This window comes from Adiantum capillus-veneris, chromosome 3, assembly GCF_014529385.1.
Source record: "Adiantum capillus-veneris isolate H3 chromosome 3, ASM1452938v2, whole genome shotgun sequence".
NCBI classification, from domain to species: domain Eukaryota; kingdom Viridiplantae; phylum Streptophyta; class Polypodiopsida; order Polypodiales; family Pteridaceae; genus Adiantum; species Adiantum capillus-veneris.
This window is the reverse complement of record NC_140933.1, coordinates 49,692,746-49,708,089: the sequence shown is the minus strand read 5'-3', so window position 1 is coordinate 49,708,089 and position 15,344 is coordinate 49,692,746. Positions and strand designations below refer to the sequence as shown.

The following is a 15,344-nucleotide window of genomic DNA, read 5'->3' as shown; positions in this document are numbered from 1 at the left end:
TAGCAGGCTGGAGTGTAGGTCGCCCCCCCTGTATCACTATCATCCTGCTGGTGGAAGATATCTCAAACTGAAGTGCCGGGCCCGTGAGGGTGGACCAAGCCGCTGCCCCCCAAGTGTACTGTCGAGCCGTGGAGAGGGCAGGCATCAGCCGAAGAACTCGTAGCCACACCTGTTGGGCCGAGGGACAGTCCCAAAGACAGTGACGCTGACTCTCCACCAACTGGTCACAGGCTATACATGCGGCCGAGAGACCACTTTGCACAAGCCAGCTCCCGCTCCCAACTGTTGTGGCTCTGTCTCCCAACTGCTGTGGCTCTGTGTGCAATCAACCACTGCAACAAAGTGACGCGTCTCGGCTATCTGGAGTCCCACAGCCTCTGCCAAAAAGCTGCCAAGAACTCAACTCTGAGGCCCTCCTCCTGCCAATGACGTGCTGCAGCGGGGCGGGCCTCTCTTTGCGCTGCAAGTATATGACGTCCAAGCTGAACAGTGTACTGAAAGAAAGGGACTCCTAGGCGGTCTGCAGAAGAGAAGGGGTCCCTCCATAGCCACTCACCAGGATCCCACTGTACTCGTGCCAGTGGACAGCACTCCCAAGCCCATAGCCTCCAGTCTCCTGTCTTAAGAGCTGCTGGGTCAGGGTCTATGACGCATGTCCTCCCACAGATGCCCACAACTCGGATCCTCTGGAAACAGCACTCTGCTACCTGCGGGGCCTCTACTGCAACTCGCTGTAATCGTCCCCCACCCTCGAGCTCGAAGAACAGGGCTCGGACAGTCTCTGAACAAGCCCTGACTGAGATGAGAACCTCCAGCCGTGTGAAGGCTCCCATCCATCGGGGTGCTACTGGCTCGAGAGGCGTGAGCCACTCAGCTGGAACTAACTCTGAGATGTCCTGACACATGCTCTGAACCCCTCTGATGCCCTGTAGCTGGACAGCCTGCACCTCCTCTGACAAACCTGTGAACTCTAGCCAGTCACCTAGAGAGCGCGCTGGACCTGCTGCCATGGAACCCCAAGAAACATGAGGCCTACTCCCAACCAAGTGGCCTCTCTGAGTGCTAACCATGGGGTTCCAGACGAGGGGCTGTCGTAGGCGCTCCTCCGTGCATGTCGGCTGTCTCTGTTCTAGGCCACGCCGTAAGAGCTCCCAAGAACGAAGCAAACTCACAGCGAATCGGTCCTCCAGTCTCTTGCTCAAACCAACTCGGCGCAACTCTGTAAAGATCCATCTGGTCGAAGGTTGCCAAGGGCCTCCTGACGGCCTCATTTGGTCTTGATGAGCTTAACATTTGGTTTGTGGACTAGATGAGGTTTCTCTTCTCGTTCTCATCTATCTTGGCCTTGGTGCCCGTTATGCCCCACTTATTAACGATGTAGGGGTCAAATACAACTCCATACTCTATTCCATCGTCATCAGAATATCTGACTCCATTATAGTCCAACAGCCGGGTCCAAGCCACAATAGTAGAGCCATTGTAGAGAGATTTGGAATAGCGCTCGTCGGAGAGCTGCACCTAAAAGATGCCTCGGTGCATCATGATGAGCTCGAGGATGTTGCCCTCAAAGCCACTAAGTGCAGACTAAAGCCACTCACAAACTCTGCCATGGGATGGGGAGAACCCTAGCACCCAACCAAGAGTCCGCCTAGATAGTGTCGAGTGGCCGTTTCAATACTAGCTAGGGCGTCCATAGTTAGTTCATATGTCCAAGTGAAGCGTGTGTGGGCAGTTGTCGTGACGATCCGAGCAGGTATGGTAGTCGCCATGGAGCAAGAATTGACCAAGGGGAAAAGTCGAAGCTCTCTCTCTCTCTCTCTCTCTCTCTCTCTCTCTCTCTCTCTCTCTCCAAAAAACAGGAAATTCCCAAAAAATTTCAGTTTGGAGATTTTTGAAAGAGATTGCAAGGACTTGCAGGTTTACAAAAGGCAGAAATCGCAAGGATTTTTTGGGCAGAAATTGCTACGACTTGCAGATTTACAAACACAGAACAGCTCTGACAAAAACTAGCAGATCAGAAAAGCAAATATCAAGAATGTATGATTGATTTGGGGAAAACATATGTATACATTATGCGGGACAGGGATGTATGTGTTATGTGGACATAGTGGGTTGCCCTGGCAGAATTGCAGATTGTGTTTTTAATGGAGGTCATGAGTGCTTCGCCAGTGTGTAAGCCCCATCCGAAGGCAACCTTTGTGCTTACAAACAAGCAGATTACACAAATGGAGAGCGAGATGAAAGGCTGGAAAGCAAATATGGAGGGATGGTGGAAAGAGAAGGCCAACCTTCTTCAAATGTTTCTCAACGAAGGTGTGCAGTGGAAGAAAGAGAAAGAGGACCTGCACGCAGAGCTACAAGCACTTAAGGCGGACTCCAAAGCACTTAAAGAAGAGGTCTCAGCTCTCAAGCGAGAACTTGCTGATAGAGCAAGCAGTGGACTAGAGGAAGGGGAATTTGTCACGAGGACGTGGCAGTTATTAACCATGTCACAAGGATGTGGCAACTGCTAGCCTTGATTGTTGGTTTCTTTCCAATGGGGTTTATTTTATTTTATTTGTTTTGAGACCCTCTTTTTGAAGTAGCAAACGGTCGGACATTGTATGGCCAATGTGAACGGTAGATTCACCCGCAGACGGGAAGTGGTTGGCATTGGAATTCGTATGGTAAGAGGATGTCTAGGCTCATAGCAAGATCATATAGGTCCCCCCGTCGCACTTAGCAAGTTGGTGGATACTAGGAAGTGAACTCAATAAAGGCATAAAGTCAAGGTGGGATCACCAACCGAAAGTATCCGACAGTTGGGCCACATTGCACTTTTGGATGCGGTCCCAATGAGGATAGATGGTCAGATGACCAGTGGGAGCCCAACGGAAGCATCTCCTAAAATTTAGGGAACTGCTATTTTGGGCCGTGAAATGTGTTCGCGTCATTACCTCCGGTATGACTAGGGGAACATTTTACAACTCTGCCGCGAAGTCAACTGGGCAACCGGTCAGGATATTTTTAAGCGGCGAACCCGAAACGGGAAAATGCTTGTAAATGTGCCAAGTGGCAAATTCTCATGCACTTGCCTCTTCCAGAAAAATGGGCGCTGAATTTTTAAGCTGGGAAGGCCTTCATTTGCATTTTGTCAGGTTAAGAACTATGGAGTGCTTCCTTTCCCTCTCATGTACAGTGTGGTGCTAGGAGTGATGCCCTGCACACCACACACTGCTCTCTCTCTCTCCTACGTGCAGTTATGTGATGCCCCACAAGAGGGCTACTCATTTGACTGATGTACAGTTGTGTGGGTTCATGCTTTTGTGCTGAGGCAAGAGCCTCCTTGAGCAGGAACAGGGGTAGCTAGCTGCTGCTCCAAAGCAGGCACGGGTGAGGGTCATAACCTCACCGTACAGGTGCAAAATCAGCGCTGTGTATGCGCTGTAATTTTACTGTTTTTCAGCCATACGGACGCCAGGACCATTGGGAATCGTGCCCCACTGGCAGAGGACAGTTAGGGGACTGTTTGGGGCTGAAAACAGGGCAAAAACCAGTAAATACAGCGTGCTGAATTTACTGTTTTTGGGCAGGAATTAGAGGGTATACGCCAGTAGAAGCGAGTTCCAGCAGGGGAATTGGTTTCGCGCAAGTTTTGGGGCTGTTATGTTGCCGAAATTTGGCCAAGACAGGCGGTATCTAGTGGGATACAGTCAAAGGATTTCCAAGACTCTTCTTTGTACTTTACCCTCCTAAAGAATAAAGAAATACCGAAAGGGGCACCAATTTTGGGGCCTACAGGTTGTCGGTGTTTGCTCGGAGCATTCTAGCTTCCGAGCCGTGTGTGTGATTAAGTGTTAATTCCCGTCACAGGTTTCCTTTGCAAAGTTCTCTGTGTGTGTGTCTAAAGTAAGGAATTTCGGGTGAAAGCCAACGCCTACCGTCCCACGGGCCGGTTCCATGGTTCCATTGCCGGGATATTAGTCACTTTTTCCTTAAAGAGTGAGCCTGGATTGTTTAGGGTAAAGACACAGAGTGCAGGAATGCGGGGATTACACTATGGCCGACAAGGGGAAGGGAATTATGGAAGAGGGTTCCTCTTCAAAGGACAGGCAGGAGATTCCTATGGTTTTTGAGATTGGCGAGAGCTCACAGCCACGTCAGTCTGTACCTCCTGTCAATGTGAATGTCCCTCCAGTAGTACAGGGCTTTATGACTGGGCAACTTGAGGATGATGCGTTCAAGACTCAGTTAGTTGCCGCGGTGAACGTCTTTTCGCAGCTGGTGCAGAATCCGAGGTTTATGGAATTCTTGCAAGCGCCACCAGTGCAACAACAAAATAGGCAACCTACGCCGCGTACGGAGCTTGTTTATGCTCAAGCCCAGGTACTTCATGTGGCGCAGGAGGAAAGGGAACGCTCGCATGTTGCGGAGTCGGGGGCTCCAAAGCAGGTTCCTCCCGTGCTTGAACAAGTGGCTAGAACGCCTATTCCACAGGTTATGCGAGTTCAGCCCGCCACCTTTCAGAGCCAGCATGCTGTCTTGAATGGACAGGGAGCTGGATACCAGGCAATGCACTCAGTTTTTCCACCACCCACGGTACATCCTGGGTATTTCGGGGGTGGATCAGTGTTCCAAAGTATGGCTGGTTATGCACCTGGAAGTCAGCCGTACATGCCAGGAACAGTGTTTGGGGGTATGCAAGGCATCATGCCAAACCCCATGTATGGTAGTATCGGCATGCAGCAAGGTTTCCACTGCAACCAGGGCCAGTTTGGGGTGCCACAGGGTCATTTTGGCATGGCTGGTTTTTCTTGACAGCAACCAGATATCGCACCTCTGACGCAAAATGTGAATGGCCAAAACGTGCCGATCATGCCTACTACAGTGCCCATGTTGCAGACCATTCCGTATGACAACTTGGGGGCACTAGAGAAGCCGAAGGCTTACAAAGAAGGTGGTGCAACGGTAAAGTTCAGTACCTTCAGTGGTTTCGAGGATAAGACAAAGGCCCTCACTTTCCTCCAGCAGTTTGATACAGCTTATGCGGGAGGGAATTTTACAGAGGCCTCGAAGATCAGGAAAGCTGCCACTTTCTTAAAGGACAATGCGCTTACATGGTGGACGACATTGTTAATGCAAGGACAGGCACCCACCACTTGGGGTTACTTCAAGAAAATGTTTGCATGTGCTTGGCTGTCAAATGAATTTGAAGCCGACTTCATGACAGATTGGCACCAGCTTACTTCAGCTTCGTGCAAGAGCTTGCTGGAGTACAATAGGAGGTTTTGTAAAGCGTTACTCTCAGTGACCTCCTACCGATTTGTGCCACTGACAGAGCAGATAGAAGAGTACTGTTGTGGGCTGCCTAAAGGGCTTCGCGATTACTGTACAAAGAACAGAGTGGCTACCCTTACTCAGCTTATGGAAGTTGCGAACACTAGTCATGCCTTGTTGAAAGGAGAGGACGGTGGATTTCCGAGCAGTGACAAAGGAGGGCAGCAAAAGAAAAATTCAGCGAAGAAGCCCTTTGTGAAAACGGCTCCTCATGCGTCACAGGGGTCAGAAAAGGCCACCAAAGACAAGGATTCAGCCGGGACTTCTAGAGCGCAGGCAAAGAAACAGAAAAGGAAGCCTTTTGTGCGCAAGTCGCTCGAGGAAAAGAAGATCCTAATGGCTGAGAACAAATGCTTTATATGCGAGCAGCCTGGTCACTTTTCTATCAATTGTCCACAAAGGAAAAGGCCAGCTGACTCAGAGGATAAAGAAGACCACAAAGGCAAGAAGCCTAAACCCACGGCAAGTTTAGTGCCAGACATGGTGGGTGACAGGCCCAGCACAGATGCCAGTGAGTTATGCAGGGCATGGGGTAAAGTTAGGGATCAAACGGCACTCGTCTTCTTTGATCCAGGTGCCAAAGCCAACTTTATCTCACCAGAGTTAGCTATGAAGCTGGGCATCAGAGCTGAAGAGATGGGGTACACAGCAGAGGTAGGGTTGGCATGTCTTGGCCACTCAGAGTGTGCTACTCCCATCATTGGAAAACTGCGTCTGCATATTCAGTCGTATGTGGACACTGAAGAGTTTTACATCATGCCGCTGGAAGGTTGTGACGCCTTGTTGGGGATCCCGTGGATGTTCCGAGTGCATGGAGTCTTGGATGCCTACAACAAAAACATCACTGTACAGCATAGGGGCAAAACTCACATCTTGGATGTAAAGCTTAAAGGGGAGTCAGTCCCTATTGTATCTGCTTCTGCTATCACTTCTGTAATAAAGAATCATCTTTCTGTGTACTTGATTTTTGCACGTGATGTCTCAGATAGTGATCAGTCAAATTTATCTGTGTTAGATAAAGAAAGGTCAGCAATTTTTCAAAAGTTTAGTGACTGTTTTTCTGATTCATTACCGTCGCAATTGCCGCCAGAGAGACCCGAGGACCATCGGATAGATTTGGTGCCAGGGTGTAGCCCACCAAATAGACCTCCCTACAGGGTTAGTGCGGCGCAGCAGAAAGAGATTATGGGCCAGGTTGAGGAGTTATGAGAGAAGGGGCTGATTTAGCCTAGTTATTCACCCTTTTGCTCCCCAGTGCTTCTAGTGCAGAAGAAGGATGGCTCATGGCGCATGTGTATTGATTACCATGCGTTGAATAAGAATACCATCAAGAATAGGTTCCCTATTCCTAGAATTGATGATATTCTCGATCGTTTAGAGGGTGCTGCAATTTTCAGCAGGATAGACCTTAAGAGTAGGTACCATCAGATTCATATAAGGCCAGAGGATGTGCACAAGATTGCGTTTAGAACGACATTTGGTCTTTATGAGTTTCTAGTGATGCCGTTTGGGCTAACAAATGCTTCTGCCACGTTCAACAGAATGATGGACCGAATTTTCCGCTCGCATCAACAGTTTGTTGGGACGTTCTTCGATGACATGATAGTGTATTCGAAGAATGAAGAGGAGCATAGGCGTCACTTGACCATTGTGTTCGAAGAGCTGCGCAGTCACACAGGTTACTTGTCAATCCTAAGAAAAGTGAATTCTTCCTCGAAGAGATCCACTTTCTGGGCCACATAGTCTCAAAGGATGGTGTTAGAATGGATCCCGCAAAGGTCGAAGCTATCAAGACATGGCCAGACTTGAAGACTGTGCACGATGTCAGAAGCTTCTTGGGATTGTGTTCCTACTATAGAAGGTTTATCATAAATTTTGCAGAGATAGCATCGCCTCTTCACGCTTTGCAAAAGAAAGAGGTCACTTTCAGATGGACCCAAAAAGAGATTTCAGATTTTAGTCTCTTAAAGGAAAAGTTGACTTCAGATCCAGTTATTGTTTTGCCAGATCTCAGGAAATCATTTGTGGTCTAGTGTGACGCGTGTGGCAGTAGCATCGGAGCAGTGCTAATGCAAGACGGACGGGTAGTAGCTTATGAAAGCGGAATTTTGCAAGGGCCAGAGAGGACTATGCAAGTCTATGAGAAAGAGCTCTTGGCCGTGATTCATGCGCTTTCTAGCTGGAAGCACTACCTCTTAGGTACTGATTTTGTTATCCAAACAGACCATCAGACCTTGCGATACTTCTTGACACAGTCAAAGTTATCCGAAAAGCATATGCGATGGGCAAAGATTCTTTCCATGTTCCACTTCCGGATTATGCATGTGGAAGGCAAGAAGAATGTTGTGGCTGATGCGTTATCAAGAAAGCCACAGATTTCAGCTGTGTCAATTCCTTATCATCATGAGTTAGATGACATGAAGGAACAGTATACTGCTGATGAAGATTTTGCAAGGATCTTTGAACAGTTACAAGAGGGGCAACATCACGAGCATTACCTCCTCAGAGATGGTTTTATAATGATGCATGGCAGACTTTGTGTCACTAGGCAACTGCAACATAAGGTCATGGAAGAGAGTCATGTCCCACCGTATGCAGGGCATCGTGGCATTGATGCAACAGTTAAAGCGGTAGAGACATTCTTCTATTGGCCTACCTTGAGGAGAGATGTGGATGCCTTTGTGCGAGCATGCATAGTTTGCCAAAAGGTCAAGTTTGACAGGCAAAAGGCACCGGGGTTGTTACAACCACTGCCGATTCCGGATAAGCCATGGGAAAGCATTGCTATGGACTTTATCTTTGATCTCCCAAGGACGCCAATAGGGAGTGATGGTATATGGACCATTATCTGCAGGTTCAACAAGCAGGCCCATTTTATCCCTGTCAGGAAGAAGATAAAATCTGATCAAATGGCACGCTTGTTCATGTAAAATGTGTTTAAGTACCATGGTATGCCACAATCGATTATCAGTGATCGTGATCCTCGCATGACCAGTTTGTTCTGGAGAGGATTGTTTGAGAACATGGGCACTACGCTCAAATTCTCGTCTTCATTTCATCCACAAACTGATGGACAATCAGAAGAGGCTAATTCTACTGTCTTGGATCTGCTGAAATGCTATGTGTCAGATAATAAGGGCAAGTGGGAACAGTATTTGCCTATGCTTGAGTATGCGTACAATAATACGGTGCATTCGTCTACTGGCAAAGCATCTTTTGAAATTGTTGAAGGCGGCAAAAAGGTTCCTCCCATTTTGCATACAAAGGACAAGATCTTTGAGGTAGATCGATATGTTGAGAACATGGATGAGATGTATAAGAAGATTAAAGTTGCCTTGGAGAAGACTCAGGCAAAGCAGAAAAAGGCTGTTGATCGTCACCGTCGTGAATTGCTGTTATCACGTGGTGATTGGGTTCTCTTGAGGCTCGAAAAGGCAAGGTTAAAGAAGATGAAGGGCAAAGAACGGCTGTTTCCTAAGCTCAGCATGCGTTACTATGGGCCTTTTCAAGTGCTTGACAAGATCAGTGATGTGGCTTACAGGCTGAAATTGCTTGATGCATGGAAGATTCATAATGCGTTTCACGTGAGTCTTCTAAGACCCTTCGTGGGTGATGTGCCAGAAGATATGCCAGTTGAGGATCAGCCAGAAGTTGAGGAACTTGATGAGACCCTGGTACCTGAGCAAGTTTTGGCACATAAGGACAGAAAAGTTAAAGGACAAGTTGCAAGACGCTATTTGGTGAAGTTCAAGAACTATCCGCCTATGGATGCAAAGTGGATGGAAGAGCATGAACTGTCAGAGTCACCAAATGTATTGCAGCTTTACCTTGAAGCCTTTGGGTTACAGCCTACTTATGTCCCAACCCAACGTGTGCAAAAGAGGGGTAATGATAGAGCTAGTACATCAAATGTACATATGAATTCAGTGCCATAGATGGAAATGGCAAAAGTATGAAGGTCTCATTAAGTCATTTGTATCTATGTATGTTACGACCTTTCTTGCGGATACATGCGATGATAAAAGAGTGTTAATAGCACAAGATCATCAGTGGCGTGTATTTATGGTATGCAATCGAGGACGTTTGTGATTTCAAGAGAGGGGTATGTCACGAGGACGTGGCAGTTATTAACCATGTCACAAGGATGTGGCAACTGCTAACCTTGGTTGTTGGTTTCTTTCCAATGGGGTTTATTTTATTTTATTTGTTTTGAGACCCTCTTTTTGAAGTAGCAAACGGTCGGACATTGTATGGCCAATGTGAACGGTAGATTCACCCGCAGACGGGAAGTGGTCGGCATTGGAATTCGTATGGTAAGAGGATGTCTAGGCTCAGAGCAAGATCATATAGGTCCCCCCGTCGCACTTAGCAAGTTGGTGGATACTAGGAAGTGAACTCAATAAAGGCATAAAGTCAAGGCGGGATCACCAAGAGAAAGTATCCGACAGTTGGGCCACATTGCACTTTTGGATGCGGTCCCAATGAGGATAGATGGTCAGATGACCGGTGGGAGCCCAACGGAAGCATCTCCTAAAATTTAGGGAACTGCTATTTTGGGCCGTAAAATGTGTTCGCGTCATTACCTCCGGTATGACTAGGGGAACATTTTACAACTCTGCCGCGAAGTCAACTGGGCAACCGGTCAGGATATTTTTAAGCGGCGAACCCAAAACGGGAAAATGCTTGTAAATGCGCCAAGTGGCAAATTCTCATGCACTTGCCTCTTCCAGAAAAATGGGCGCTGAATTTCTAAGCTGGGAAGGCCTTCATTTGCATTTTGTCAGGTTAAGAGCTATGGAGTGCTTCCTTTCCCTCTCATGTACAGTGTGGTGCTAGGAGTGATGCCCTGCACACTACACACTGCTCTCTCTCTCCCCTACGTGCAGTTATGTGATGCCCCACAAGAGGGCTACTCATTTGACTGATGTACAGTTGTGTGGGTTCATGCTTTTGTGCTGAGGCAAGAGCCTCCTTGAGCAGGAACAGGGGTAGCTAGCTGCTGCTCCAAAGCAGGCACGGGTGAGGGTCATAACCTCACCGTACAGGTGCAAAATCAGCGCTGTGTATGCGCTGTAATTTTACTGTTTTTCAGCCATACGGACGCCAGGACCATTGGGAATCGTGCCCCACTGGCAGAGGACAGTTAGGGGACTGTTTGGGGCTGAAAACAGGGCAAAAACCAGTAAATACAGCGTGCTGAATTTACTGTTTTTGGGCAGGAATTAGAGGGTATACGCCAGTAGAAGCGAGTTCCAGCAGGGGAATTGGTTTCGCGCAAGTTTTGGGGTTGTTATGTTGCCGAAATTTGGCCAAGACAGGCGGTATCTAGTGGGATACAGTCAAAGGATTCCCAAGACTCTTCTTTGTACTTTACCCTCCTAAAGAATAAAGAAATACCGAAAGGGGCGCCAATTTTGTGGCCTACAGGTTGTCGGTGTTTGCTCGGAGCATTCTAGCTTCCGAGCCGTGTGTGTGATTAAGTGTTAATTCCCGTCGCAGGTTTCCTTTGCAAAGTGCTCTGTGTGTGTGTCTAAAGTAAAGAATTTCGGGTGAAAGCCAACGCCTACCGCCCCACGGGCCGGTTCCAGAATTCTAGCCTTCGGTAATAGATGAAATCAAGGTCATCAAGGAGCAGGTACAGATGATCAAAGAGGAGGAGAAACAGAAGGTGGTAAAGACGTCTTCATGGATGGATGTGATCACGAAGATGCAAAAGAAGGCGGATGAGGCCAAGAAATGGATAGAAGTCGCTAAGAAAGGGAAAGGGAAAGAAACCACATCTGTCCCCACTCCTATAATCATCAACATGACTCTAGAAGAAGAACATCGAAGGAAAACTAGAGCTTTGCATATAAGAGTAACCGGTCTAAAAGACCGAGATGATGTGGAAGGGGAAGTTGAAGAACTTCTCCGCATGATGGGTAGTGAGGCTACTCATACAAATGCATGGAGGGTGGGGAAGAAAACACAAGGCAATGGGGAGACTTCAAAAGGGAGAGCTTTAATCATCCGTTTCCCATCCATGGAGGCAAAGGACTTCTTGAAGAAGCGTCCTACACTAAAGAAAACGGGCATATTCCTTGGAGATGACCTCACTCCCACACAGCTTGCGCATATGAGAGAGGTAATGCCAGAGATTCAAGCAGCAAGGGAGAAGGGAAAGACGGCCTTCTACAGAGATGGCCGGGTGGTGATTGTAGAGCAGCGCTCCACATGACGGTGCGAGACCCATGGGACCACAGTCAAAGTTGCCACTTGGAATTGTAATGGATCTATGTGACTTGATGTGGGCGCCTTTTAGGATGGTTTCACGGGAAAGACATCGTCTTCTACTTCGAGACACATCAGGCCCCTTGGCAGTCTATGCCTCACATTAGTGGATATAGATGGGAGACTGCCTATAGACAGTAGACACGATCAAAGCACAGAGGGCGGGGATCAGGAGGAGTGGCAGTGTTATTCAAGGAGGAGTTGCAGCCATTGATACATATAGCCCGTAGAGATGAGCAAGCTAGATACATGTGGGTGAGATTGAGAGCAGAGGCAAACAGATATCTTCACATTGCTATTTGCTACTTTCCCCCGAGCACGTCAGTGTATGCACCACCCAGAGGACAGACCCCCTTCTCTATTTTGGATGATGACATATGGGAGTTCTCTAGAGATGTTGACATCATCATTCTAGGGGATTTCAATGCTAGGACTGCCCATCATCAGACAGTATTTTATGATACTTCAGAGGAGATGCTGAGAGAGCTGGATGCTGGAGAGACAGGCCTATCCAGACTATCACAAGATGGAGAACACACTGAGTATGGACGACACTTGATAGACATGGGGACTGCACATGGATTGGCCATCTTGAATGGCCTACAGAGATTTCCCGCTTCGAGGGGTTTTACATGCTTCCCACACAGACATGGAGCCAGCACAGTGGATTATGTCATGGCACAGCCGAGCCTCATCTCTAGTATCCAGGATCTCACGGCTGGACCCAGACCTGTTGGTGTGGCAGTGGATCATGCTCTTGTGTCGTTGACCGTCTCTTTTCAGTTTAGTGTAGGACACAGGCTATGGACAGCAGCCCCTACTCGCTACACCTTCACACAGGAGACGGACTCTGTATACATAGATGGGATCTACAGACGCCTATGCACAGAGGAGCGAGGGCGACCTCTGGAGGAGCTTACTACTATATTGACACAGACACTACATGATGCAGCAGCAGAGGCATACCCACATACCCAGCCTGAGCAGAGACGCCGCTCGGGGAGCATGCCCCAGAACAGTTGGTATGATGAGGAATGCCGGGACACTAGAGCTAGACTTCAGAGGGAGGTGCTTTTGGGGGACATCACTCACAGACAGTCACAGATTGACTTCCGACGCCTAGTGCGGCGGAAGAAGAGGGCATTTTGGCTCGCCTAGAGCAGGATCTCTATCAGCTATTCTTGAGTCAGGACTCACGTGAGACATGGCAGCTCTTTCAGGAGCACCCCCCCCCCCCCCCCGCGCCGCGCCATCACTTCTACAGAGGACTGGGGCCAGTACGCATCATCTCTGTACACAGTTCCCGAGCAGCCTCCCCTTCCCGACCCTCCCGATCCATGCCCACACACGTGCTTTTTTCACCGCAGACATGGTGAGGAAGGCCATTGACAGGATGAGGACTGGGAGAGCATACGATCATGATGGCTTAGTGGCTGAGCATTTCACGCATGCCAGAGATCTACTATCAGAGCTTCTAGCAGTGATGTTGAACCGTGCCATGTGTGAGGGCTTGCCTGATACTTGGAGCCTATCTACTATTGTACCTATCTTCAAGTCAGGAGACCCTATGGAGCCTGGGAATTATCGCACTATCATGATTGGACACATTGGCACGGTTGTACGCATCTAAGTTGAGCAGCAGCTGACTAGATGGGCAGAGAGGGAGGGGATACGCGCAGCCGGGCAGGCAAGGTTCAGGAGGGGTTTTTCTACTCTTGACCATATCTTGACACTCAGAGCCATCATTGAGGAGGGTAGATCGCGTGGGAGACGGATCTATTTTAGCTTTGTGGATTTCCGCAAAGCATTTGACACAGTGCCCAGAGCTAGATTGATGCACAAATTACAGGAGATGGCAGTACCCACAGAGTCATTTGGGGGGTCATGGCATTATACAGGTTAGTAGTGGGGCAGGTACGCACCTCAGAGGGTCTATCCACACCGATTCACTTGTCTCTCTCTCTCTCTCTCTCTCTCTCTCTCTCTCTCTCTCTCTCTCTCTCTCTCTCTCTCTCTCTCTCTCTCTCTCTATGTGGCTTGACTTCATGTGCTCTTCGCCATGGCAACGTTTGCACACCCTCTCTCTTGCTGCTGTCTTGCACTGATCACGCTGCTCTCTCTTGCGCATGCGCCAGTGAATCAACCAGGCTGCACCACTGGGTTATTTTTACTAAGCACAGGGCTAGGTAAACCAAGGCCATGACAGGCAAAGTGGCTTCCCCCATGGCTAGCAAACTCTACATATTTGCGGCCATGAACAAGCACCTATTCTTATCTATGCTTAGTTGAGGTAGGGTCAGTGCAAACGGGCGTCTGCACCTCCCTTGTTCTACTCTCTTCCAGTGATGCTCATACTAGGCTTCTACATTCAGATACGTCCTCTTCTTTGGAAAGAAAGGCATGCTCAGCTCTAATACATCCAACCACAGACTTCACGGAGCCAGCAAACCTACCCTGCCGTTAGGTGCCGTATACGTGCACTTCAGAAGATAGCTGGCAGGAATCTGAGTCTACTTGCTGCCCTAGGTTCACCAATCTGGACCTTCTTTTTCTCCATACATGAAAGGATAGTAGGATTATTTAGAGAGAATTTCCTCAAAAGTAGGATAGCCAAGGAGTGCACATTTGGGTAATTCTTTTATAGAATATGATCTGTTGTCATTTGGCAGCTTTGTAGAGGGGTCATTACGAGTGTAAGGTAACAATCTCGATCGGTAGCTTTTTATCAAATAATAATTTGATCTAAACCCTTTCACAAATGATTGACTTTTGCGAATGATGTGAATCTACTTGCTAGAACATATGTGAATGGGATGGTAATTTCTGCTAGAGAATGGAGTTACTGCAAAGAAGCATATGGTTGATGTACTATCTACTTCTGCAGGTGGCTCCTTTTGGTGGAGTGAAGCAATCTGGCCTTGGGCGCGAGGGGTCAAAATATGGTATTGATGAGTACCTGGAAGTGAGTATCCATTTGCATTACTTATCAAGTGCTCTTTAAGATCAAGCTCATGCTTATGTTATCTTTCTTTTGATAATTGTGGCAGATGAAATATGTATGTCTTGGTAACATGCAAAATTCATAAAGAGAGAAAAGAGGTGGTGGCTTTTTGTTGTTACCAAGAAAAACCGAGTTGTAAGACTCACATATAGAGCATACAGTTGATAAAGGACATCGAGAACAGATTTAGGTGCCCCCATAAATCATTTCTATTTTTTGTTACCATGTTCTTTATGCAATGCCCACTAGGTACCACTTTATTGAAGCCCCTCCTATCGATTTTGACTTGCCACTATTGTTAACATTACCTCTCTTGATTGTGTTTTAAATAGCCCTATTAATGCCCAAATGTAATTTTGAGAGTGGACTCGATTGGTATAGGATTGAAGATCCTTTCTCCTACCATCTTAGTGACAAATTTGGTTTCCATAATTCAAACTATGTTAGAAAAAGCATATAGTATGTGATGCTTGGCTTTATGATGGCAAGGAGGGGTTTTGCCCATTTATTTGATCCAATGCGAATATTCACACAATCTGCATATCCCAAATGGCCACATTTGACATGCCAAAGGGAAGAGAAGCTACTACAGCTTGTATAGTTGTCATAGCTGATTATAACTTCTTTGAAATCCCATGATATGCCATCCATCTCTCTCAAAGGTACTGCTGAGTCTTGAATTTGAACCAAACAAGCATGTTCATGTAGCTTTTCTGTCAATGCAATGCAAGCTGGCCATCCATTGCCATGCATGAGA

The 15,344-nt window shown here is 47.7% G+C and overlaps 1 protein-coding gene across 1 annotated transcript in view; it reads left to right on the top strand.

Annotated features, from left to right (window-relative positions):
- Positions 1-15,042, top strand: part of ALDH5F1 (aldehyde dehydrogenase 5F1) — a 148,479-nt gene extending 133,437 nt beyond the window's left edge. Inside the window, exons 19-20 of the mRNA XM_086508591.1 lie at positions 14,471-14,548; positions 14,634-15,042. Of these exons, the coding sequence (XP_086364717.1) occupies positions 14,471-14,548; positions 14,634-14,672 (117 nt within the window). The 3' untranslated portion in view covers positions 14,673-15,042. The remainder of the gene's footprint in view (positions 1-14,470; positions 14,549-14,633) is intronic.
- The last annotated feature ends 302 nt before the right edge of the window (positions 15,043-15,344 follow it).